The 25,682-nt window shown below is 36.7% G+C and overlaps 1 protein-coding gene across 1 annotated transcript in view; it reads left to right on the top strand.

The window, feature by feature from the left end:
* Positions 1-25,682, top strand: part of NSF (N-ethylmaleimide sensitive factor, vesicle fusing ATPase) — a 158,593-nt gene that overhangs the window by 20,337 nt on the left and 112,574 nt on the right. Inside the window, exons 2-5 of the mRNA XM_061176781.1 lie at positions 5,997-6,082; positions 8,305-8,404; positions 10,738-10,777; positions 24,784-24,950. Coding sequence (XP_061032764.1) covers positions 5,997-6,082; positions 8,305-8,404; positions 10,738-10,777; positions 24,784-24,950 — 393 coding nt within the window. The remainder of the gene's footprint in view (positions 1-5,996; positions 6,083-8,304; positions 8,405-10,737; positions 10,778-24,783; positions 24,951-25,682) is intronic.

The following is a 25,682-nucleotide window of genomic DNA, read 5'->3' as shown; positions in this document are numbered from 1 at the left end:
GAGCATTGAGTAGAGTTCCCTGTGCTAAACAGTAGTTTCTCATTAGTTATCTATTTTATATATAGTATCAATAGTGTATATATGTCAATCCTAATCTCCCAATTCATCCCACCCAACCCCCCTTCCCCCTTGGTATCCATACGTTTGTTCTCTATGTCTGTGCCTCTGTTTCTGCTTTGCAAATAAGATCGTCTATATCGGGCTTCCCTGGTGGTGCAGTGGTTAAGAGTCCGCCTGCCAGTACAGGGGACATGGGTTCAAGTCCTGGTCTGGGAAGATCCCATATGCCGCGGAGTAAGTAAGCCCGTGAGCCACAACTACGGAGCCCATGTGCCACAACTACTGAAGCCTGTGCACCTAAAGCCTGTGCTCCGCAACAAGAGAAGCCACTGCAATGAGAAGCCTGCGCACCGCAATGGAGAGTAACCCCTGCTTGCTGCAGCTAGAGACAGCCGCACACAGCAATGAAGAACCAAAGCAGCCAAAAATAAATAAATAAATTTACTTAAAAAAAAAAAAAAGATCATCAATACCATTTTTCTACATTCCACATATATGTGTTAATACGATATTTGTTTTTCTCTTTGTGACTTACTTCACTCTGTATGACACTCTTTAGGTCCATCCATGTCTCTACAGATGATCCAATTTCATTCCTTTTTATGGTTGAGTAATATTCCATTGTATATATGTACCACATCTTCTTTATCCATTCCTCTGTTGATGGACATTTAGGTTGCTTCCATGTCCTGGCTATCGTAAATAGTGCTGTAATGAACATTGGGGTGCATGTGTCTTTTGAATTATGGTTTTCTCTGGGTATATGCCCAGTAGTGGGATTGCTGGGTCATATGGTAGTTCTATTTTTAGTGTTTTAAGGAACCTGCATACTGGCTGTATCAATTTACATTCCCACCAACAGTGCAAGAGGGTTCAAAGTAATGATATAATTACTTCTGCTGAAGTTTCCATTAAAGATTTGTTGAGATTTTCATTCTTTTGCGTAGCAATGAGTTAATAATTTTTTACATTTCAAGTTGTTAATGAAAACATTTTATAGCCTTCAGACAGTTAAATATTCTAGTACCTCAGATAACTAAACTTATATAAATTTGCCTGTCAGTTTTATATTTTCATTTCATAATAGCTATGTGGCTGTTGTGGCTGGACTTTTATCATTGTTTCCTAGAGGCAAGATCAGTGTTAGAAAAATTGTGGAGTTTTCCCTTGGCATTATTGTGATAAGTAAACAGCTACTATTTATAGGGTCTTATATTTTGATGAGAAAATGAGATACCCTGCTTGGCTTACCATAAAAACACAGATGCTTCTAGATTCCAGTAGGGAGGCCTTTTGCTCACAACATCTGTTTTAGTTGGCCAGCCAGATGACTTTTACAGATTTTTTCACTCTTTTTTAAAGGACACCAACTCTTTGACAAGTAAACAAGTTTACAAATGAAAAGGTTAACTTAGCATTTTGTAAATTTTTAAATAACTTTGGCTATATCAATTCTGTGTAATTTTGAACTATTAGATAATTTTATTTAAATTATATCACTTCCTAAATAACCTTGAAACGTCCTTTGTGTCCATGTTCTTTGAATTGTTTATTCTGCAGTTGGGATAGATTGTATTGATCTGTAAGTTCATTTATTCAACAAATGTTTAATGAGCACTGACTGTGTGCCATGCCCTGTCTTAGCCCTGGGAACCATAGATCCGAGCAAGATGTAGTCTCAGTCCTTGAGAACCTTATGTCTTTTACGCAGTGTAAACAGACAATAAAAATACAGTTAAGTTCTTCCATTTGACCTTTATCTTACAGGAGGAGAAGATATCTAGGAAGGTCTTCTAGAAAATGTAATGTCTGAGCTGAGAAATTGTAGAATAAGTAGGAGTTGGCTGGACAAGGGGCTCAGAGTTAGGGAAGAGAGGAATATAAGAGAAAGAAGTGGGACTTCCCTGGTGGCGCAGTGGTTAAGAATCCGCCTGCCAATGCAGGGCACACGGGTTCGAGCCCTGGTCCAGGAAGATCCCACGTGCCGTGGAGCAACTAAGCCCGTGTGCCACAACTACTGAGCCTGTGCTCTAGAGCCTGCGAGCCGCAACTACTGAAGCCCACACACCTAGAGGCTGTGCTCTGCAACAAGAGAAGCCACCGCAATGAGAAGCCCGCGCACCACAACGAAGAGTAACCCCCGCTCGCCACAATTAGAGAAAGCCCGAGCACAGCAACGAAGACCCAATGCAGCCCAAAATAAATAAATTTATAGGATTAAAAAAAAAAGAACTTGAATGTCGTAGAAAGCAGTTCTGGATTTTGCAGGGTTAAAATATTGAAAAAAAAAAAAGAGAAAGAAGCTTGTAAGTGAGAGAGACCCCAGGGTAAGAGGGAAACAAAGTTCTGCACATTTTGGTCAGGTGGCTGGTCAAACAGTGACCATGGGCAAAAATACTGTCTCATTCGGAAAGCAAACTTATGACCTAGACCTTATTTGTGTCATGTTCTAAATTAGTGATTTCATAGATCTCATACACAAAAAATGTTTTGATCCTATATCCCCAGTATATATACCTATTTATTTTTAAGTGATACACTAATAGTTTATATACATAGTAAAACATACACAAAAGAGAAAAAGGATGAGCTAAAGATGAACTGTAGAAAATTCTCTTAATTTTATTTATTAATAATACAGAAAGCAAAGTGATGCTTTACTGTTCTTTAAAATCTTGGTTTAATATTTTGTGATACAACTGTTCAGAGGTCTATTTCTAAATTCAGGTTTTTTTTTTTTTTTAATAAGCAGATATTCATTTTTAATTATTATTTATTTATTTTATTTATATTTTGGCTGTGTTGGGTTTTCGTTTCTGTGCGAGGGCTTTCTCTAGTTGCGGCAAGCGGGGGCCACTCTTCATCGCGGTGCGTGGGCCTCTCACTATCGTGGCCTCTCTTGTTGCAGAGCACAGACTCCAGATGCGCAGGCTCAGTAGTTGTGGCTCACGGGCCTAGTTGCTCTGTGGCATGTGGGATCTTCCCAGACCAGGGCTCGAACCCGTGTCCCCTGCATCGGCAGGCAGATTCTCAACCACTGCGCCACCAGGGAAGCCCTAAATCCAGGGTTTTTTTAAAAAAATTTTTTATTTATTTATTTTTGGCTGCGTTGGGTCTTCGTTGCTGCGTGCAGGCTTTCTCTAGTTGCGTCGAGCGGGGATACTCTTCACTGCAGTGTGCAGGCTTCTCATTGCGGTGTCTTCTCTTGTTGCGGAGCATGGGCTCTAGGCGCATGGGCTTCAGTAGTTGTGCCACGTGGGCTCAGTAGTTGTGGCTCGCGGACTCTAGAGCACAGGCTCAGTAATGGTGGCTCATGGACTTAGTTGCTCTGCGGCATGTGGGATCTTCTCAGAGCAGGGCTCGAACCCATGTCCCCTGCATTGGCAGGCGTATTCCTAACCACTGTGCCACCAGGGAAGCCCTAAATTTAGGGTTTTTTTGTTACTTGATTTTAATGGCCATCAAAGCATAGATAAGAATGGGGGGAATTTAGCTGTACTTTTGAAATTCCCCCAGATTATCTACCATGTATGGAAATGTTTTATTGAAATGTGTGAAATGTGGTTGGTAAATTTCCATCTATTAGTTTTTCTTGCAGACTAATCAGAATGTATTGTACTTTTATAGTACTAATAAACGGGTTCAAAAATCGTTGAAAAATCATTTGGATGATTTTTTTAAAGATTAGAAAATTTTGTTTCGAACTTTTTAAAGCATGCAGATATGAGAGTTTTTATTTTTTGCTCATTTTTAGGTAATATACATTGTTTTCAACAGCAGAATCGCTTAGCAATGGAAATGTTTCTAAGTAACCATTTTTGAAATGCTCTATTCATTAGCACAAGGTATTTTTTACTTTTTGTTTTTGTTCATTTTTATCTTGTAGGAGCAAAGTGAATTTTTCTTTTCTTTTCCTTTCTTCTTTTTTTTCTTTTTTTAATATCTTCTTGGTAGCACTTTACCTTTTGGTAACCAGTGAATCCCTATATGGTTTACAAAAAAAAAAAAAAAAAGATTTGACGCTGCTTCCTGGCTTTTTACAGAGTGTAGGAAAGATTCTATATTGTAAGGATCTTGTTTTGATAAAGTTGACCTCAGTGACATCCTGAAGGACATGTGCACACCTTTGGCTCTGACTTATATGCAGCAACAGTTTACCTGTGAATGAAACAGTGAACAACTTTCACTTAATGTGCTGTCTTTGTAACTTTATTCTGGAATTATTCTTTTTATTCCAGTCAAAACAGCCATTCCGTCAGTGGTTACAGTTTTCCCATAAAGCATATTGTTTCATTTATAGTTTAGGCTGTATCTTTTTCAGTACATCTTTCCTTTAGTGACTCGCAAAATTGTAGTTCTTGGTGTGTTTTGCAATTACCTAGCAAATCTTCTAAGATGAAAGAAATAACTATATTTTGATTCAACTATATAGCAGACCTCCTACACTCTGTAATATGTCCTGATATCTTCAGCTCTTTAGAGTTTTCTAAGAGATTTTGGCTATATTTACCAATAAAAGAATACTAGTTTGTCACCATTTTATTTTCCGTATATCATTTTAGTCATTTTTACTGTGGGTCATAGCTTCTTGTCTTTTCTCTCAGGAAACCTTAGCAGTTTCAACAGTTATTTAACTTTAATACAATGTTGTGAATTGCTAGATTCAATAGGATGTGACTTTAAACATAGGTGGAAAAATTAGAGAAGTTTATCTCTAGCTGTGAATACTGAATTTTTAAAGGCCTGGCAGATTATGAAGTCTTTATTAGTGTCATTAGGTTACATCTTAAGGCAGAATATACACTTAGCATGGGGTTCATCTTTAATAAAAATGGGTATAAATAAATATAAATAGAAGAACTGATATTTTCTTCTTATACCCCAAAGGATTATCCTGCAAACCCTTCAGGTGCACATATCCCACTTTAGAGACCACTGCTCTGAACAACTGGGGTAGCTGTATTGAAACTAGCCTTTTATTAAAAACAAAAGCAAGGCAAAGAGTAATTTATTTTCCTCTATAAATTTGTATTTGGGAGACAAATTTAAGAAGAATAAGCTTTGGCTTTAGGTTTGAAGAGTGAGTATGTTAGTCATAAACAGACTATGAGTGTCATATTTCAATAACTAGGAAACCCTAGAGGATGGTGGAAGGATTATTGGTTACATACATTATATGAAGGAATGTTTTACTAGTAGCTCTTGATCAATGTTGATCAAAAGGACTGTTAATTGCTATTTTATTTTAAACATACCTGTAATTATTTTTGTTGGAAGGTATTTGGAAGATAGCTTTTCTTAGTCTGTAGGAGAAATGGTTCATAGCCACTTGAGATCTCTTATGAGGAGATACTTTTTCACGATATACTTTATCAAATGTATTGAATTTACATCATTGCATTTTTATGTCAAAATCTTTTTTTTTTTTTTGGAAGAAATGGAAAACTAACCCAAATAAGCTTGAGCAAAAAAGAGTTTATTGACTCAGCCAACTTTCAGAACTGGTCTCAAGGGTTTTAACTTCGTTGTCGGGTCTGAGTCTCAAGGTGTCTGTTTGTCTGTGTCTCTGTCACCTTTGCTTTCTCTGCGATAGTTTTCTTCTTTTAGAGCAGAAAGGCTTCCTTCGTGTGGTGGTGATGCGAGGGAGAGTGCCTTTCTTCTAGCGCCTGTCTATATAAAGTCCCATGGATGGGATAGTACTCTGTGTGATTGCACGTGTGCTGTGATTGGCAGGCCCACAAAAGCACATGGAATGGGGAGGGAGCAGTTTCCGAAAGGCAGGGTTTACTGTTACCACAGAGTAAGGGGTGCTGGGGGTCAAAAACAGTAAGCGTTTACTACAGATGATGGGGAATAGAGGACAGGGAAGCATAAAATATTCTTTAAGAAAATAAAAGGTGACTTAATTTTATTTTCCTAATCATTGATTCTTACAGAGTATGCAAGCTGCAAGATGTCCTACAGATGAATTATCTTTAACTAACTGTGCAGTTGTGAATGAAAAGGATTTCCAGTCTGGCCAGTGAGTATCTGACTTTGTTTTCTTCTAACCTGCTAAATGGTATTTTAGAAACTTCTGGAGAGTCCTTAATTAATTAATTAATTAATTTTTGGAAACGTTTGAGTATAATTTTTTAATTCCTCTTGCTGAATTGGAAAATGGGAGATGAGAAAGAGTCATGTATTTACTGTATCAAATTTTGATAAATATAATGTTTTCTAAATGATACATAGTTTTTTTTGTTTTTTGTTTTTAAATTTATTTATTTATTTATTTATTTATTTATATATTTATGGCTGTGTTGGGTCTTCGTTTCTGTGCTAGGGCTTTCTCCAGTTGCGGCAAGTGGGGGCCACTCTTCATCGCGGTGCGCGGGCCCCTCACTATCACGGCCTCTCTTGCTGCGGAGCACCAGCTCCAGACGCGCAGGCTCAGCAATTGTGGCTCACGGGCCCAGTGGCTCCGCGGCATGTGGGACCCTCCCAGACCAGGGCTCGAACCCGTGTCCTCTGCATTGGCAGGCAGACTCTCAACCACTGCGCCACCAGGGAAGCCCCATAGTTTTTTATATATAACTTTATTTTTCCACTGGTTTTCTTAGCAGAACTAAACATGCTGGATATATGAATCATATATAGCGTAGTCATTAGGTTTTTGGCTTTGGGTCAGATTGTCTGAGTTTGGATCCTGGTTCTGCCAATTATAAACTGGGTGACCATGGGTAAGTTATTTACCCTGACTGTGCCTCAGTGTCCTAATCTGTAAAATGGGGATGATGGTACTATCTTCCTCAGGGTGTTTGTGAATATTGAGTTACACAAATAAAGCACTTAGAACAGAGTCTACCACATTAATAAGTCCGCAATAAATATTAGCTGTTTTGATCATTATTACTATGATAATCCAAGAGACATGAAAATTGGAAGATGCACAATTGTAGAATCTTTACAAGCATTTTTCACTGTCATTTATTTTAACTGATTCACATCAACCATTGGCAAAACTTCTAAATACCCTGCTACCAAGTTCATTGCCATCCATGTGCTTCTAAGGTTGGTGGAGATAAGGACATGAAGGGGCTGTTCCAGAAGGCAGACTAGGGAAATGAGGAAGGAAGGGATTTTAACTGAGCCTTTTTCTGTTTCTAAAGCTATCTGAGAAATACATGAGTTTCACAGGGTTAGAATTGCTTATCATCTGTGGTTTTCCGCTTCAGAGTAAAGGGCTATACTACATAATTGTATTAACATTGTTTCCAGTCCTAAAAATTCTGTGATTCTAAGTTGAACATAGAACTTTCTACATATAAACTGGACTACAGACAATCAGTGTGAGAATTTGCTTATGGAATTCTTTTACGTGTTAGATGTTCACTGTACACGTGAGGGGGTTACTTAAAGTATAGTAGATATAAGGAACTTGTGTCCTACTGACAAAATGATATGTATAGAAACATTAACCATTAATATTTTAAAAATTATAGCACTCTAAAAGATAATTTTTAAAAAGATAGTGCTATTGTAGCAGAGTTTGAAGCTTCTATCTCACACACAGTCCTTGGTAGTTTCTTGGTATAGGAGATGATCATGAGATAACTATAGTTCATCTGTTTACAGGTAACTTCTGAGCAGGGTGAATTAGCACAAAATGCTTTGAAATAGTAAATATTGATATCTATATGGAAGCTGATATATTTTGGGAAAATTTTTTCATTTTTACCACCTTTTTAATTTTACAGGCTGTTACTATTTCAACATGTTGTGGGAATCTGCAAAGAGATGTAATGAATAGTCCTAAAAACTAACTTTTTTTTTGACTGCTATATCCTGGCTTTATTCTATCTTTGGTTCTCCTTCCTTTAGTCTAGTTAGGATGTGAAATAAGTCTCAGGAGAGGAAATTCATCTAATTTTTACTTACTATCAAGTAAATCACTGTCTTCAGTTTTATGTAAACTGGAAATGTAATGACATTGATGTTTTGGATGGTATGTACTTTCTTGAAATTGGTCCTGATTCTGCTTGATGTCTGTTTGGCCTGAGGTCGTCCTTATTCCTGGAAAACATTTTGAATTGCGGACAGTTTTTGGAAATGAAATTTGTGGTCCTGTTTCTTCAGGACTCATATAATGCCATGTTTCCACCCAGTACTCATCAAGCATCGTTTGTTGGAAATGAGCACATTTGGAATTGATGTTCTTTATTTCCTTTGACGTGGAGTATTGACTGTGTTTCTGTCTTTTAGGCACGTGATGGTGAGGACCTCCCCCAACCACAGGTACACATTTACACTGAGGACCCACCCATCTGTGGTTCCAGGGAGCATTGCATTCAGCTTACCTCAGGTAAGTCAGGAATTTATTCTCTTCTATTCTTGAAAGTTGTAAAAGAATCAATTCATTTAAAGCAAGCTGTGTCACGCTGTAACTGTATTGATTCATATTGAGGAAAACCATCTAGGTATTATGTAAGGAATTTAAAGATATATTCTTAATTGCCAATTTTTACTATGTCTGCCTTTTATTGCCTTGACTTTTTCCCCCTAATTTAAAAGAATTCTGCAGTGATATCAGCTATCAAAGTGTCAAGTTATTTTAATGTTAGCTCACAGGGTAACGGAAAATGTATATAATATATAAAAATGGCATTTACTTCTAAAATTGACATCTAATAATGATTTTAAAATGCAATGATGTTAGACTAAAGAATATGATATGAGTAGCTGTTATCTCAAATTACAACCTAACTTGCTGGGCTTCTGTAATAAGTGAAAGGATTATGATTACATTTATAACTGTTTGTGGATTCTGTGGAGGGGAAATTGCCTAGCACTATTGCAGGCACATAATACATAATGTAGGAGCATCGCCAGTAGGAGTCTGTATCCTTTCCTCCCTTGTCACCTGACTCATGCTGCTGGTCCCCAGTCCTAAACAATGCAAATGCAACCTTTACCTCCTTGTAGTATGCTAATAAGCATTGATTTCTGCCCTCCCACACCTGGAGGTTTAAGGAAGGAGATCAAACACTTGTTAGGGAACTATTAAAGATCTCTTGAATCCCTCAAAAATTATGGGAAATGTTCACTCACTGTTCCCTTTTTCTCTGTTCAGATGCCTCTCCAATATCAGGACTACCTTTCGCATTTGCTTCTTATAGATCAAAGGTTTGGAGTATTCTAGAGTTAACCAGCTTTTACAGAGCTGCATTTGAGATTCTGCTGGCCAGAAATGGGGTTTCTAACTATTTTTCCTTGTCTCTGCTTTAAAAAAATTTTCCCAACATTTACTATAGGCCAAGTGCTATTCTAAGTGCTTTTGCCTGTGTTCACTCATTTAATTCTCTTAACAACCCCAAATGATAGATGCCGTTATTATCGTCCTTGAGGCTGTCTCTGGGTATAGAACCTAAATGTGGCTGCTTTGTGACCCAAAGTCTGGGCTTAACCAGTATGCTACTAAATTTCCAGTTGGCCAGAAGTGGGATGGGGTACTACAGAAAAGAGAGGTGAAGGGTGGAGAGGTGGTGAGAAAGCTGGAAGGTAGAGCACTTGTTCCACATATTCAAAACACAGCATCTTCTTAACTACCCACCACAAAATCCACAAAGTTCAGATGAGTAGACAAACTTTTGATTTCCAGTCAAAAATTATTTTTCTCACTGTTCTTTGGAGTTTTGTCAGTAACTGCTAATTTTGAATCTATACCAAGCCAGTCTTGAATTCCTGCCTGAACACAATCTGTCCTGCCTCCGTACATTCTTGCCAGTCGGTACTGGGGAGAAGCTAAAGCCAAATGCCTGACACTCTTCTGGCTAGTACACAAAGAATAGTCATGACCATCTAATGATTTGAATCCCTGCTTGGGTTTCAGTATAGATTATCTGATAAGTTTTAATTTAGTTTTCATGAATTGAACGTCTTTCTTTTTGTGCTACTGTATCAAACACTATAACTATCCACAGTACATTTAGAACACTGGAATATCTGATACTACGGAGTCTTTCAGGAGCATTATATTATGCAAAGGAGCATCCTATTCAGTGGTGCCAGCTTTACTGTAAAAAGGCAAGCTTTATATGTTTTGAGGATAGATGTTCAGGCATAAATAAACTATAGCATATGTTTCCTAGGGCAGCTGTAACAAAGTACCAAAAACTGGGTGGCTTAAAACAGCAGAAATGTATTCTCTCACAGTTCTGAAGGCTAGAAGTCTGAAGTCAAGGTGTCAGCAGGGCCAGGCTCTCTCTGAAGGCACTAGGGAAAAATCTGTTCTGTGCTTAGCTTCTGGTGTTGCGGACAATCCTTGATGTTCATTGACTGGTAGATATATCACTTCAGTCTCTGCCTTCATTGTCACATGACTTTCTCCCCGTGTGCTGTGTGTCCTTTTCTTATAAGGAAGCCATATTGGCTTAGGGTCTACCTTAATTTGATATGACCTCATCTTACCTTGATATCATCTGCAAAGACCCTATTTCCAAATATGGTCACATTCACAGGTGTCGGGGGCTAAGACTTCAACATATCTTTTTGTGGGACACAATTCAACACTTAACGACCATGTTTTGGTCTTGGAATGTGTTAATGAAATTCAAAGAAATCCTCTTTTCCTCATTTCTCTTAATTTTGATTGATTTGGTGTTAAGTGTCTTTTTTTCTCTCTTTTTTATTTTACAGCGAAAATGGGCTGGACTTTCTATTGGGCAAGAAATAGAAGGTAAGTATATTTTTTAGCTACCTGAGGTAGATTTTCTTTATGATTTTCTCATATTTATGGAGATCTGTACAATTTTCTGTTACTTGTTGTCAGGCCATTACACTTTCATCCATATTACAGTTAGGTCTATGAGAATGGAAAGTAAATAGTTATGGAACCCTACCTCTTTATCTACTTGTTATTCTATCTGGAAATTACAATCTAGTAGGGAAAGGAATATCCACATGTTCATAGCTCACAGAAGATGTACAAGGTAAATTTGTGCACAAATATTACCTTTAGGAGCTCTGTGTAGAAGTGCTAAGACGGAACAAGTGTGGATGAATTGATTGGAAAATTAGCCAGAGAAATCTTTCTAGGCACTGGAATTTTGAGCATGATTATGAAGTAGGGGAAAAGCATGACATGATAGAGACAAGGAAGAAAGACTCTTAAGATGAGACATAATATAAATAAAAGGCATTGAGTTGGAAGCAAGCAAATCATAGGCAGTGCTCATAAGTATGTTTGGCTGAAAGGATTTGCCTGAATGGATTGTATTAAGTGATGAGAGTAGAGTATGAAGTTAGTGGAGGGCCTAGAAGTACATACTGAGATTTTTGGATTTTACACAAAGACATTTAGAGCTCCTGAGAATTTCTGAACGAGCCCAACAAAATCCTACCTTTAGAAAAGAATTCTAATATCATTGTGGAGTCTAGTGAGGAGTGAGGAGAATTCAGGAGTGAAGGAAAATAGCTGGGAGGTTATTTGACTTACCTAGAATTAAGCTGGATAGGACTTTGAAATTATGGCTATGGAAAATTTTTTTAAAAGTCGAAGTTATGTTGAAGAGGAATAATTGGTATTACATGGTGATTCCATTTTACTGTATACTGAGATGTTTCCTAATGTCTTTGTTTGGAAAGATAAATCTGATTTAGGGTAAGGAGAAGAAAGGGTGACAGTACTTAAGAAAACAATGTACTTTTTAAAATGAAATGTGTTATAAAGTCATCATAGTTCATTAGGGAAGGGCATGGAAGGCAATTTATGACTTCAGGGGGAAAAAAAGACTAAACCACTTGTGGTTTATAAACTAAGGAGTAATAAGTAAAACCTGGAATTGTTTCTTAGTCATTGTGGCAAAGTTGGGAAAATGGAGTATGAGTCTTTTTGTCAGGTAATTTCATGTCAACTTAATGGGTTCAGTAGGGGGAGAAAAGAAAATGCAAGTGTAATTAAGTCAGCTTTTTTTTCTGCTAGCTTCTAAGACCTAAAAAAAAATCATATTTATGGAAATGTTACAAAAATAATACAGAGAATTCCTATGTACTACTTTTACCCAGATTCACTAATTGTCATTTTTTAAAATCATTTTTTCTCTCTCTCTTTACTCTCTCTCTCTCTACACACACACACACACACACACACGCACCTGCACACACCCATTTTTTTCCTGAACATTTGAGATTACGTTGCAGAAATCATTCCTCTTTACCTCTAATACTTTAGTGTGTGTTTCTTAAGAACAAAGATGTACTCGTAATAGTGATCAAATTCGGGAAATTAAACATTGAAACTTTAATCTATAGTTCATATTCCAATTTTGTTAATTGTCCCAATTATCTCTTTTATAGTATTTTTCCCCTTCAGTGTAGGATCCAGTTCAGGATCGTGTATTGCATTTAGTCGTCATTTCTCTAATCTTCAGGGTTTTCTTTCCTTTCACGATGGTGACATTTTTGAAGAATACATTTATATAATGGGGAGTTGTTGGTCACAGGGTACAACGTTTCAGTTTTGCAAGATAAATTAGTTCTGGAGATCTAGTTACAGCGTGATGACAATAGTTAACAATACTGTGTTGGATACTTAAAATTTGCTAAGAGGGTAGATCTTAAGTGTTCTCATCACACACACACACACACACACACACGCACGCACATGGAAAGAAGATGGTTCATGTGCACTGAGAAGGAGATATATTCTCTGTTATCAGGGTGTGGTGTTTGCTGTGTATCCATAAGCTCTACTTTATTGATCATGCTGTTTAGATCTTCTATATTCTTATTTTTGGTCACTTGACCTGTCTTGCACTGAGAATGGTGTGTTAAAATCTACTGTTATTAGTGTTTTTCTACTTTTCCTTGCATCTCCTGTAGTTTCTACTTTACACAGTACTTTCTGTGTTATTTGGTATGTAGATATTCATAACTGTTACATTTTTATTGTGAATTATGCCTTTTTGCATTATAAAATATCCTGTTTAATCTTGTTTAATGTGTTTTGAATTATATTTTGATATTAGGATCATAATCCCTGCTTTTTTATTGTTTTTAATTTGCTCAAAATATCTTTCCCCATCTCTTGACTTTTAGCCTTTTTGAGTCACTGTTTTAGATGTGTCTGTTGTATACAACGTAGAGTTGGATTTTGCTTTATGAACTAATTTGAATATCTTTTTCTTTTAATAGGTTTGTTAAGCCCGTTCACAGTTATTGATGTGACTGCTATGTTTGATATCAATTCCTTCATTTTATGCTTTAGTTGTATTTATGTGGTGTGTCCTCTTTGCTATTTTTTTTATGTTTATTGTTTATTTTTTCTTATTAGTCATCCATTTTATACACATCAGTGTATACATGTCAATCCCAATCTCCCAATTCATCACACCACAACCCTCACCCCCCGCCGCTTTCCCCCCTTGGTGTCCATACGTTTGTTCTCTACATCTGTGTCTCAATTTCTGCTCTGCAAACTGGTTCAACTGTACCATTTTCTAGGTTCCACATATATGCGTTAATATACGATATTTGTTTTGCTCTTTCTGACTTACTTCACTCTGTATGACAGTCTCCAGATGCATCCATGTCTCTACAAATGACCCAATTTCATTCCTTTTTATGGCTGAGTAATATTCCATTGTATATATATACCACATCTTTATCCATTCGTCTGTCAATGGGCATTTAGGTTGCTTCCATGACCTGGCTATTGTAGATAGTGCTGCAATGAACATTGGGGTGCATGTGTCTTTTTGAATTATGGTTTTCTCTGGGTATATGCCCAGTAGTGGGATTGCTGGGTCATATGGTAATTCTATTTTTAGTTCTTTAAGGAACCTCCATACTGTTCTCCATAGTGGCTGTATCAATTTACATTCCCACCAGTAGTGCAAGAGGGTTCCCTTTTCTCCACACCCTCTCCAGCATTTGTTGTTTGTACATTTTCTGATGATGCCCATTCTAACTGGTTTGAGGTGATACCTCATTGTAGTTTTGATTTGCATTTCTCTAATAATTAGTGATGTTGAGCAGCTTTTCATGTGCTTCTTGGCCATCTGTATGTCTTCTTTGGAGAAGTGTCTATTTAGGTCTTCTGCCCATTTTTGGATTGGGTTGTTCGTTTTTTTAATGTTGAGCTGCATGAGCTGTTTATACATTTTGGAGATTAATCCTTTGTCCGTTGATTCATTTGCAAATATTTTCTCCCATTCTGAGCGTTGTCTTTTCGTCTTGTTTATGGTTTCCTTTGCTGTGCAAAAGATTTTAAGTTTCATTAGGTCCCATTTGTTTATTTTTGTTTTTATTTCCATTACTCTAAGAGGTGGATCAAAAAAGATCTTGCTGTGATTTATGTCAAAGAGTGTTCTTCCTATGTTTTCCTCTAAGAGTTTTATAGTGTCCAGTCTTACATTTAGGTGTCTAATCCATTTTGAGTTTATTTTTGTGTATGGTGTTAGGGAGTGTTCTAATTTCATTCTTTTACATGTAGCTGTCCAGTTTTCCCAGCACCACTTATTGAAAAGACTGTCTTTTCTCCATTGTATATCCTTGCCTCCTTTGTCATAGATTAGTTGACCATAGGTGTGTGGGTTTATCTCTGGGCTTTCTATCCTGTTCCATTGATCTGTATTTCTGTTTTTGTGCCAGTACCATATTGTCTTGATTACTGTAGCTTTGTAGTATAGTCTGAAGTCAGGGAGTCTGATTCCTCCAGCTCCGTTTTTTTCCCTCAAGACTGCTTTGGCTATTCAGGATCTTTTGTGTCTCCATACAAATTTTAAGATTTTTTGTTCCAGTTCTGTAAAAGATGCCACTGGTAATTTGATAGGGATTGCATTGAATCTGTAGATTGCTTTGGGTAGTAGAGTCATTTTCACAATATTGATTCTTCCAATCCAAGAACATGGTATATCTCTCCATCTGTTGGTATCATCTTTAATTTCTTTCATCAGTGTCTTATAGTTTTCTGCATTGCAGGTCTTCTGTCTCCCTAGGTAGGTTTATTCCTAGGTATTTTATTGTTTTTGTTGCAGTGGTAAATGGAACTGTTTCCTTAATTTCTCTTTCAGATTTTTCATCATTAGTGTATAGGAATGCGAGAGATTTCTGTGCATTAATTTTGTATCCTGCAACTTTACCAAATTCATTGATTAGCTCTAGTAGTTTTCTGGTGGCATCTTTAGGATTCTCTATGTATAGTATCATGTCATCTGCAAACAGTGACAGTTTTACTTCTTCTTTTCCAATTTGTATTCCTTTTATTTCTTTTTCTTCTCTGATTGCTGTGGCTAAGACTTCCAAAACTATGTTGAATAATAGTGGCGAGAGTGGACATCCTTGTCTTGTTCCTGATCTTAGAGGAAATGCTTTCAGTTTTTCACCATTGAGACTGATGTTTGCTGTGGCTGTGTCATATATGGCCTCTATTATGTTGAGGTAGGTTCCCTCTATGCCCACTTTCTGAAGAGTTTTTATCATAAATGGGCATTGAATTTTGTCAAAAGCTTTTTCTGCACCGATTGGGATGATCATATGGTTTTTATTCTTGAATTTGTTAATATGGTGTATCACATTGATTGATTTGCGTATATTGAAGAATCCTTGCATCCCTGGGATAAATCCCACTTGATCATGGTGTATGATCCTTTTAATGTGTTGTTGGATTCTGTTTGCTAGTATTTTGTTGAGGATTTTTGCATCTATATTCATCAGTGATATTGGTCTGTAATTTTCTTTTTTTGTAGTGTTTTTGTCTGGTTTTGGTATCAGGGTGATTGTGGCCTCGTAGAATGAGTTTGGGAGTGTTCCTTCCTCTGCAATGTTTTGGAAGAGTTTGAGAAGGATGGGTGTTAGCTCTTCTCTAAATATTTGTTAGAATTCACCTGTGAAGCCATCTGGTCCTAGACTTCTGTTTGTTGGAAGATTTTTAATCACAGTTTCAATTTCATTACTTGTGATTGGTCTGTTCATATTTTCTATTTCTTCCTGTTCAGTCTTGGAAGGTTGTACCTTTCTAAGAATTTGTCCATTTCTTCCAGGTTGTCCATTTTATTGGCATAGAGTTGCTTGTAGTAATCTCTTAGGATACTTTGTATTTCTGCGGTGTCTGTTATGACTTCTCCATTTTCATTTGTAATTTTATTGATTTGAGTCCTCTCCCTCTTTTTCTTGGTGAGTCTGGCAAATTGTTTATCAGTTTCGTTTATCTTCTCAAAGAACCAGCTTTTAGTTTTATTGATGTTTGCTATTGTTTTCTTTGTTTCTATTTCATTTATTTCTCCTCTGATCTTTATGATTTCTTTCCTTCTGCTAACTTTGGGTTTTGTTTGTTCTTTCTCTAGTTCCTTGCGGTGTAAGGTTAGACTGTTTATTTGAGATTTTTCTTGTTTCTTGAGGTAGGCTTGTATAGCTATAAACTTCCCTCTTAGAACTGCTTTTGCTGCATCCCATAGGTTTTGGATTGTTGTGTTTTCATTGTAATTTGTCTCTAGGTATTTTTTGATTTCTCTTTGATTTCTTCAGTGATCTCTTGGTTGTTTAGTAACGTATTGATTAGCCACCTTGTGTTTGTGTTTTTTACGTTTTTTTCCCTGTAATTGATTTCTAATCTCATAGCATTGTGGTCAGAAAGGATGCTTGATATGATTTCATTTTTCTTAAATTTACTGAGTCTTGATTTGTGACCCAAGTTGTGATCTATCCTGGAGAATGTTCCATGTGCACTTGAGAAGAAAGTGTAATCTGCTGTTTTGGATGGAATGTCCTATAAATATTAAGTAAATCTATCTGGTCTATTGTGTCATTTAAAGCTTGTGTTTCCTTATTAATTTTCTGTTTGGATGATCTGTCCATTGGTGTAAGTGAGGTGTTAAAGTCCCCCATTATTACTGTGTTACTGTCGATTTCCTCTTTTAGATCTGTTAGCAGTTGCCTTATGTATTGAGGTTCTCCTATGTTGGGTGCATATATATTTATAATTGTTATATCTTCTTCTTGGATTGATCCCCTGATCATACGTAGTGTCCTTCCTTGTCTCTTGTAACATTCTTTATTTTAAAGTCTATTTTATCTGATATGCGTATTGCTACTCCAGCTTTCTTTTGATTTCCATTTGCATGGAATATCTTTTTCCATCCCCTCACTTTCAGTCTGTATATGTCCCTAGGTTTGAAGTGGGTCTCTTGTAGACAGCATATATATGGGTCTTGTTTTTGTATCCATTCAGCAAGCCTTTGTCTTTTGGTTGGAGCATTTAATCCATTCACGTTTAAGGTAATTATCGATATGTATGTTCCTATGACCATTTTCTTAATTGTTTTGGGTTTGTTTTTGTAGGTCCTTTTCTTCTCTTGTGTTTCCCACTTAGAGAAGTTCCTTTAGCATCTGTTTTAGAGCTGGTTTGGTGGTGCTGAATTCTCTTAGCTTTTGCTTGTCTGTAAAGCTTTTGATTTCTCCATCGAATCTGAATGAGATCCTTGCTGGGTAGAGTAATCTTGGTTGTAGGTTCTTCCCTTTCATCACTTTAAGTATATCATGCCACTCTCTTCTGGCTTGTAGAGTTTCTGCTGAGAAATCAGCTGTTAACCTTATGGGAGTTCCCTTGTATGTTATTTGTCGTTTTTCCCTTGTTGCTTTCAATAATTTTTCTTTGTCTTTAATTTTTGCCAGTTTGATTACTATGTGTCTCGGCATGTTTCTCCTTGGGTTTATCCTGTATGGGACTCTCTGCACTTCCTGGACTTGGGTGGCTATTTCCTTTCCCATGTTAGGGAAGTTTTCGACTATAATCTCCTCAAATATTTTCTCTGGTTCTTTCTCTCTCTCTTCTCCTTCTGGGACCCCTATAATGCGAATGTTGTTGCGTTTAATATTGTCCCAGAGGTCTCTTAGGCTGTCTTTATTTCTTTTCATTCTTTTTTCTTTATTCTGTTCCACAGCAGTGAATTCCACCATTCTGTCTTCCAGGTCACTTATCCATTCTTCTGCCTCAGTTATTCTGCTATTGTTTCCTTCTAGTGTAGTTTTCATTTCAGTTATTGTATTGTTCATCTCTGTTTGTTTGTTCTTTAATTCTTCTATATCTTTGTTAAACATTTCTTGCATCTTCTCTATCTTTGCCTCCATTCTTTTTCTGAGGTCCTGGATCATCTTCACTATCATTATTCTGAATTCTTTTTCTGGAAGATTGCCTATCTCCATTTCATTTAGTTGTTTTTCTGGGGTTTTATCTTGTTCCTTCATCTGGTACATAGCCCTCTGCCTTTTCATCTTGTCTGTCTTTCTGTGAATGTGGTTTTTGTTCCACAGCCTGCAGGATTGTAGTTTTTCTTGCTTCTGCTGTCTGCCCTCTGGTGGATGAGGCTATCTAAGAGGCTTGTGGAAGTTTCCTGATGGGAGGGACTGGTGGTGGGTAGAGCTGGGTGTTGCTCTGGTGGGCAGAGCTCAGTAAAACTTTAATCCGCTTGTCTGCTGATGGGTGGGGCTGGGTTCCCTCCCTGTTGGTTGTTTGGCCTGAGGTGAACCAAGACTGGAGCCTACCCGGGCTCTTTGGTGGGGCTAATGGCAGACTCTGGGAGGGCTCAGGTTAAGGAGTACTTCCCAGAACTTCTGCTGCCAGTGCCCTTGTCCCTTGGTGAGCCACAGCTGCTCCCCGCCTCTGCAGGAGACCCTCCAACACTAGCAGGTAGGTCTGGTTGTCTCCTATGGGGTCACTGCTCCTTCCCCTGGGTCCCCATGTGCACACTCATTTGTGTGTGCCCTCCAAGAGTGGAGTCTCTGTTTCCCCTAGCCCTGCTGAAGTCCTGCAATCAAATCCCACTAGCATTCAAAGTCTGATTCTCTAGGAATTCCTCCTCCTGTTGCCAGATGCCCAGGTTGGGAAACCTGTTGTGTGGCTCAGAATCTTCAGTCCAGTGGGTGGACTTCTGTGGTATACGTGTTCTCCAGTTTGTGAGTCACCCACCCAGCAGTTATGGGATTTGATTTTATTGTGATAGCGCCCCTCCTACCGGCTCATTGCGGCTTCTCCTTTGTCTTTGCATGTAGGGTATCTTTTTTGGTGAGTTCCAGTGTCTTCCTGTCGATGATTGTTCAGCAGTTAGTTGTGATTCCGGTGTTCTCGGAAGAGGGAATGAGAGCATATTCTTCTACTCTGCCATCTTGAACCAACCTCTTTGCTATTTTTTAAAATTTATTTTGGTATTTAGGAATGTTTACATTTTTGTTTTAGTGATTACTTCTGCATTTATACCTCTCATAGTGCCCTTAGTACTTCCTCTTTTTTTTCCTTACTTAACCTTTTCAAAAAACTGTTCTGTCCGTTCTAAATGATATCCTTTGACTCTCATCTATTACCTATACAACACTTAACCATAATATTCTGCCTTCCCCTTTCTCCTCCCATTTTGTTAATTGTTTTCTTTTTTTCAAGTTTTAAGTCTTTTTTTTTTTTAGTGGAAGAAGCAAATTTTTAAAAATTGAAATATAATTGACATATAACATTATATTAGTTCAGGTATACAACATAATGATTTGATATTTTGTATACATTGCGAAATGCTCACCACAATAAGTGCAGTTAACATCTGTCACCTTACATAGTTACAGCTTTTTTTTTCTTGTGATGAGAACTTGTAAGATCTACTCTTTTAGCAACATTCAGATATGCAATACAGTATCACTAATTATAGTCACCATGCTAGTTGATTTCTGTCTACGTTATAAGAGCATGGTATTTACACTCTATTCTTCCACATACGACCCCACACTTGTTTTAGCCTTAACTCTACAATTAAATCTCTTAAATGATCATGATCAGTCCTTTTGCCAGTTTCTACTTAGTTGGATAAATTGAGTAGATTCCTCCAGGAAGTATAAATGTGTACAGTGTTTCCTAAGTTCTTGAATATTCAAACTAATTTTTTTATACCTTTGATATCTTAAGGACAGCTTGGCTGGATATAAAATTCTTGGCTTGTTTTCTTCCCTTGAATTTCTTGAAAATAGTGCATTGCATTGCTTTGCTTTGTATGAAACTCTTGAGAAGGCTGATGCCAGTCTAAGTTTCGTATCTTTTTAAGGAATTTGATTTTTCTGCCTGGGAACGCTGAGGATTTTTCTGTCTTTAAATTCTAATATCCTTATTAGGATATTTCTTGGAATTGGTCATTTTGGGTCAACAACCCAGGTATACAATGCTTTGTTTCAATATGTAGATTTAAATTTTCTCTGTTTCCAGAAAGTTTTCTTAGATTATGGTTTTAAGTATTAGTTCTGGCCCAATTGTTTTGATTTTCTTCTCAGGAGCTCCAATTATAAATGTATTTTAGGCCATATCTGCCTGTCTTCCATTTCAACTACTTTCTCTCTGTTCTTTGCAAATTCTTTCTTTGCCTTATTTTTACTACCTTGGTTGTTTTCCTGTCTTTATTCACTGCCTCTTATTAAATATTAATTTGAATCTATTCTCCCATGGGTACTTTGTAATTTATTATTCACTTCTGAGTAGTTTGTCTTTTTCCTCAATTTCTTTCCTGTGTTTGATAAACTGTCATTGCATTTCTTTTATTTGTCTATTTCTGGTCTTAGTTTTTAATCTTCTGATTTTACGTGTTTTGTTATATGTCTGAATACTTGTTTGAGGATACTTAATTTAGTTTAAAATGTTATATATATTTTCTATTTCATAGTTGATCTTTTTAGGGAAGATGCTTCATCAGCTGAAATGCTGCAATATTTTGTTATTTGTTATATTTTCTTTACAGTAACTTTGTGGAGTTATTTTTTTCTGTTTCACATGATTTGTAGACACAATTATTAGTGCAAGAGCATTCTTTTCTGTTAGTGTAGAGGAGTGCAGTTTCTTTAATAAGTAATAATGGTGAGGTGGAGGGGGAGGTAGAGAGATTGGTTGGCATAGCTTATTTCTGTTTGGTTTCTGCATGATCCTTAATTTTCCTCTCTTACTGCCTTCTTCCCTTCATTGCCACATCTCAGAGGGCACCATCCCTTCTCTATTTATCTGATTCTTTCCAGTGATTCTTTGATGCTGCCACTTCCAGTCCTACTTACTTTCAGGTCCTTTCCCTGTACCTGGAGTCATGGACTACCAAGTCCCAAACCTGTGTGTAGTGTTTTGGCTTTTGGTGTTGGACTTTCTCTTTCGAGGGGTGATTTTGTCTATATTTTCTCTATGTAGTGCTCTCCCTTCTCCTTTTTTTCCGCAATGCGAGCTCTGTCTAATTTTGTTACATATTTCTCTACTTTCAAGTAATTTGAGTTTCATGGTATTCTCTGTCTCCAAGTAATGCTGAAGGTGTGGATGTATGTAGCATTATTTGTTCTCCTTTTTCTTTCCACGGGGTTTTAGGAGGATGTGTGGGAATGTTCAGATTCACATTCAGAACTTCTAGATCCAATGCTTTTGAAGATATTCAAAGATATATTTACTTTAAACTGGTTGAAAGAAAACAAATACTTAAAGCAGTTGCTGGGAGCACATTACGAGGTTAGTCTGTAGTCGAGATGCCTGAGAAGAGAAGTTGGTAAAGTGGAAGGAGAGAATATCCTGTTCCTCATTTAGGAACATGGCAACTTATACTTTTTTTTTTTTTCTGAGTTAGAGGGAACTTAAATATTGGGATTATCTTTATTTGGCCTTTTCTTTGTGGAAGTAGGATGAGAGAAAATTTTTTGACTTGGGGTGAAAATAAAGGAAATTACTTTAGATATAGGTAGCTGGTAGTTGCATAATTAGTGCTTTCTAAACTTACCTCAAAGAAACACCTGGGGAGTTTGTTTTTTAAAAAAGAAAAAGATTCCCAGGCCCCTCCCTTGGGAAGTCTGATTCATGAATCTGTGTTTTTAACAATCACCCTTAAGTAGCTCTTATCAGCCACATTTTTGGAAACACTGACATAAGTGATTCCCTTAACTATCACCTCCTCACCTGAAGCATAGTGTGAAGCTGAGACAGTGAAGGAGTTTGGCGCCAAAGGGAAGTAGGTCAGTGCATGAAGCCAGGGTTCCCTATTTGTGGACAGTGGCAGAAATAAACATGAACACTTGTTAAATCTAATGAGAAAATGGGTGTGTATGTAGCTTAGGTTTCTAATTTCCTTAAACTTACTTTTCTAAATATAAGGTAGAGTGTGTGTAAATTTAACTTTTAATGCAGATAAATTCTGTTGTGAAGAAGTGAAAATTCAAGATGAAATGAGAAATAATGTTTTGTGGCCTGAATTGTGTTTAAAGCATTCTCCTGCTACCAGAAATGCTTATCTTGAATGTAAAGTCAGTTCTTTAAAAGGCAACTCAAACAGACCTAATGGGCAAAATTATAAAACTAAGTGTTCAGGTGGGACTAAGGTGGAGTAAGCATGAGGCAAGGAAGGGTTTGGGGCCCTGAGTGATGTCATGATGTAGCATAAAGATAGAAAGCTGCTTCAGTGTAAGTAGAGATGTAGGCAAAGAAAGGGTAAGAAGTTTGGTATGAAGGGGAGTGCTAATTCAAAGATTCTGAACAGGAGTTCGGTCTGCAAGGAGACATTTTTTTACTCAAGTCAATGATTTTAGTCCTCAGACTAAATCTTCTTAGAAGAATCATTTAGTCTTCTTTCCATCTGGAAATGCCATATTTTAAGTACTGCAGACTGATGTTCAATTAACACGTTTCTGACCATTACCTGTCTTTGTAATGCCTGTTTATTCAAAGCATTGGCTATAATTTTTTTTGTTTATAAATATATTTTTTATTAGTCTTTGACATTAAAATGCTATTAATCATAAAATAAGAAAACATTCTCAACCTTCTGGCCCTTTGCTTCTGGTTGAAACCTTCAGGGCATCTGTCCCTTTGGGGCTGATGATGGTGCTGGCCATGGTGCTGCCTATGAAACTGTCCATGGTACTGTTCTAGCATTTGAAATTATAACAGCTTGGTCTTTTCTGTTTAGGAACATTGACCTTAAATTAAAATGCATTTGAAAACTATAGTCAGTAATGATGATATTTTAATACACTTATTCAAAGTTCTTGATATAAGGATGATGCACACATGTATATATACACATGTGTAAATGCATATGTGTATATATATGCATACATATATATGCATTATGACATTATGGAATTGTTTTGGAGTCTTTAATGCACAAAATGGTATTATATTGTGCACATCTTTCTGAAGTGTACTTTTTTCACTCACTATTATATTTTAATGGACCATCTATCTTTATTAAATATACATCAAGTTTTAATTTTAATTGCTATACATTATTCCACATTATGAATATGCCACATTTTATTAATCATTTCCCTACTGATCAGCATTTTTTAAGTGTTTGACTATTAGAAATAATGCTGCAATGAACCTCCCTATAAATCTCTTTTTAGGCAAACGTTCAAGAGTCTTTCTGGGACAGACACCCGGAAATGGAATTGCTGAATCAACTTATTCCTTTTCACATTAATATTTCATCCCATAAATATCTTCATTATTTGGGAAACAACTAAGCTCTCTTGCTTATGAAAGTTACTCGAAATGTAACCTGTACTTTCTAGGAAATGTTAAAGAACAAAACGCCCAGAAGTGGAGGTCAGAGAGTATTCTGAAACTTTCAGCTGAGATTTGAACTTATTCTTCAATCTTCAGTGAATTTCCCAACCCTCACCCTGGCTTTCTTTGTTATTTTGCTTTTGAAAATGTTTATCTTTAAAATATGTGTGTCCCCTTTATTATGGCAACCAAAATATAAAAATATGATTACTCAAGCAATTTCATTCAGAGGATTTACAGAAAATCATTGTACATTCTTCAAGTGGCTAGACTATAAGAGATAAGTTTAGAACAGAAATTGAGTATGGAAGGACCATAAAGATTTATCTAGGCAGTCTTATTTTACCGACAAATCAAGGCACAGAGAGTCTTCTAGTTACTAACAGACTCTGTTGAAACACACAGACTCCAAAGTCCCTTTGTCTTGCCTCCTTTGTTATTAGCATGGAGACGATAGGTATTTTGCTGCTGTTGTTTCATTTAAACAGTTCGTGAATATATTAAGCATCCTACAGACACTGTTGGGTGCTGTTAATACAAAGAAGAGCTAAAAACCTGGCCTTTGTCCTGTTATATGTGTAGAACTTACTGTAGTTCCCTGCATATCATAGGTGCTCAGTAAATATTTCTGTAGTATTAAAAAAAGAGATGTCACACTCTGTGTTGCTCTGGAGGAAATCCCTCTAGTAAACGTTTTTTTTCTCAAGGTTTTTGTGTGTGTGTGTGTGTGTGTCCTACATTCTAATTTGTTAGGGCAAAAGAGCCCACACACCTCTCACCTTAGCTCTTTCTTGTGTCAAACAAAAATCTTGTTTGGAAACAGTATGTTATGCCAACTCCACTGGGACTTCCCACTGTCATTTTGTCCTCTGTTTAATGAGAAGGAGGAAGATGCAGAGGCTGTGTAGGGAGGGCTGTGATTTCCCTAGAAGAGTCGGGTGAGGGGTAAAAGTACAGGAGAGTGCTGTTCAGTATGTTCTAATTAAGTCAGAGGGAAGAACATCTCTAGTGGTTATTATTATTTTTCAAAATCTGTGCCTATGTGTCCCTCCAATGAAGGCCATGTAAAATCCCCTTTTGGTCAAGTTCTGTTATAATTCATTTATATGAAACTTTTAGTTACTTGAAGCACAGCAAGTATTTGGTGTCTCTGTGATTTAAAAAATGCTTATTTTTTTCTCTAGTGTCCTTATATACATTTGACAAAGCCAAACAATGTATTGGCACAATGACCATCGAGATTGATTTCCTGCAGAAAAAAAGTATCGACTCTAACCCTTATGATACTGACAAGATGGCCGCAGAATTTATTCAGCAGTTCAACAACCAGGCATTCTCAGTGGGACAACAGGTAGTTTTAAATTTTCTTTCATTTCTTTCATTTATAGTCATTCTAATCTCTGCAGTTGTGGAAAATTAATTCTGTTTTTTAAAAACTGAGAGGAGCTTTGCATGTGAACAGCTATATCTAAGATGAGTGATAAAAAGTGAGGGAAATATGTTTGCTGAACCTCTAGCAGTCTGTTCAGAAAAATTCTAAAGTAGCTTTTAGGTTACAGCATCATATATAATTACAGCAGCTTTTCTTTCTGTAAATTTGAAAATACTATAGACATACATGTCTCAGATTTCTTCTTTTCTTATTGTGGGACATTTGTCTCTGGATGTCTTTCTCTTTTACTGATATATTTCTGTAGAAAAGTAATTCTTAACTTTTTTGGCTATGAACTTCTTTGAGAATCTTAAGAAAATTGTGTGTGTGTTTGTGTGTGTGTGTGTGTGTGTGTGTGTGTGTGTGTGTATGTATATATATATATATATATATATATATATATATATATTTGGTTTTTTTCATGGAGCTTTTGAAACCCAGATTTTCTTTTCTTGAAAATGATATTTACATTGCTCCCTTTTTTTTGACTTCAGTTAATATCATATTGTTTAACCTCCTAGGAAGAAAATCTGTTCTTTTAAAATTTTAGTTAAAAAATGTATGAGTTCATAAATTGCTGTTTGTACACATAAATAATCATTGCTCTTTTGACCTCACCATTACATTTGTCTCGTTCTCTATGACTTTTCT

Source organism: Eubalaena glacialis, chromosome 19, assembly GCF_028564815.1.
Source record: "Eubalaena glacialis isolate mEubGla1 chromosome 19, mEubGla1.1.hap2.+ XY, whole genome shotgun sequence".
In the NCBI taxonomy this organism is placed as follows: Eukaryota; Metazoa; Chordata; class Mammalia; order Artiodactyla; family Balaenidae; genus Eubalaena; species Eubalaena glacialis.
Note: the sequence above shows the minus strand (reverse complement) of the source record. Positions and strands in the feature narration are given on the sequence as shown.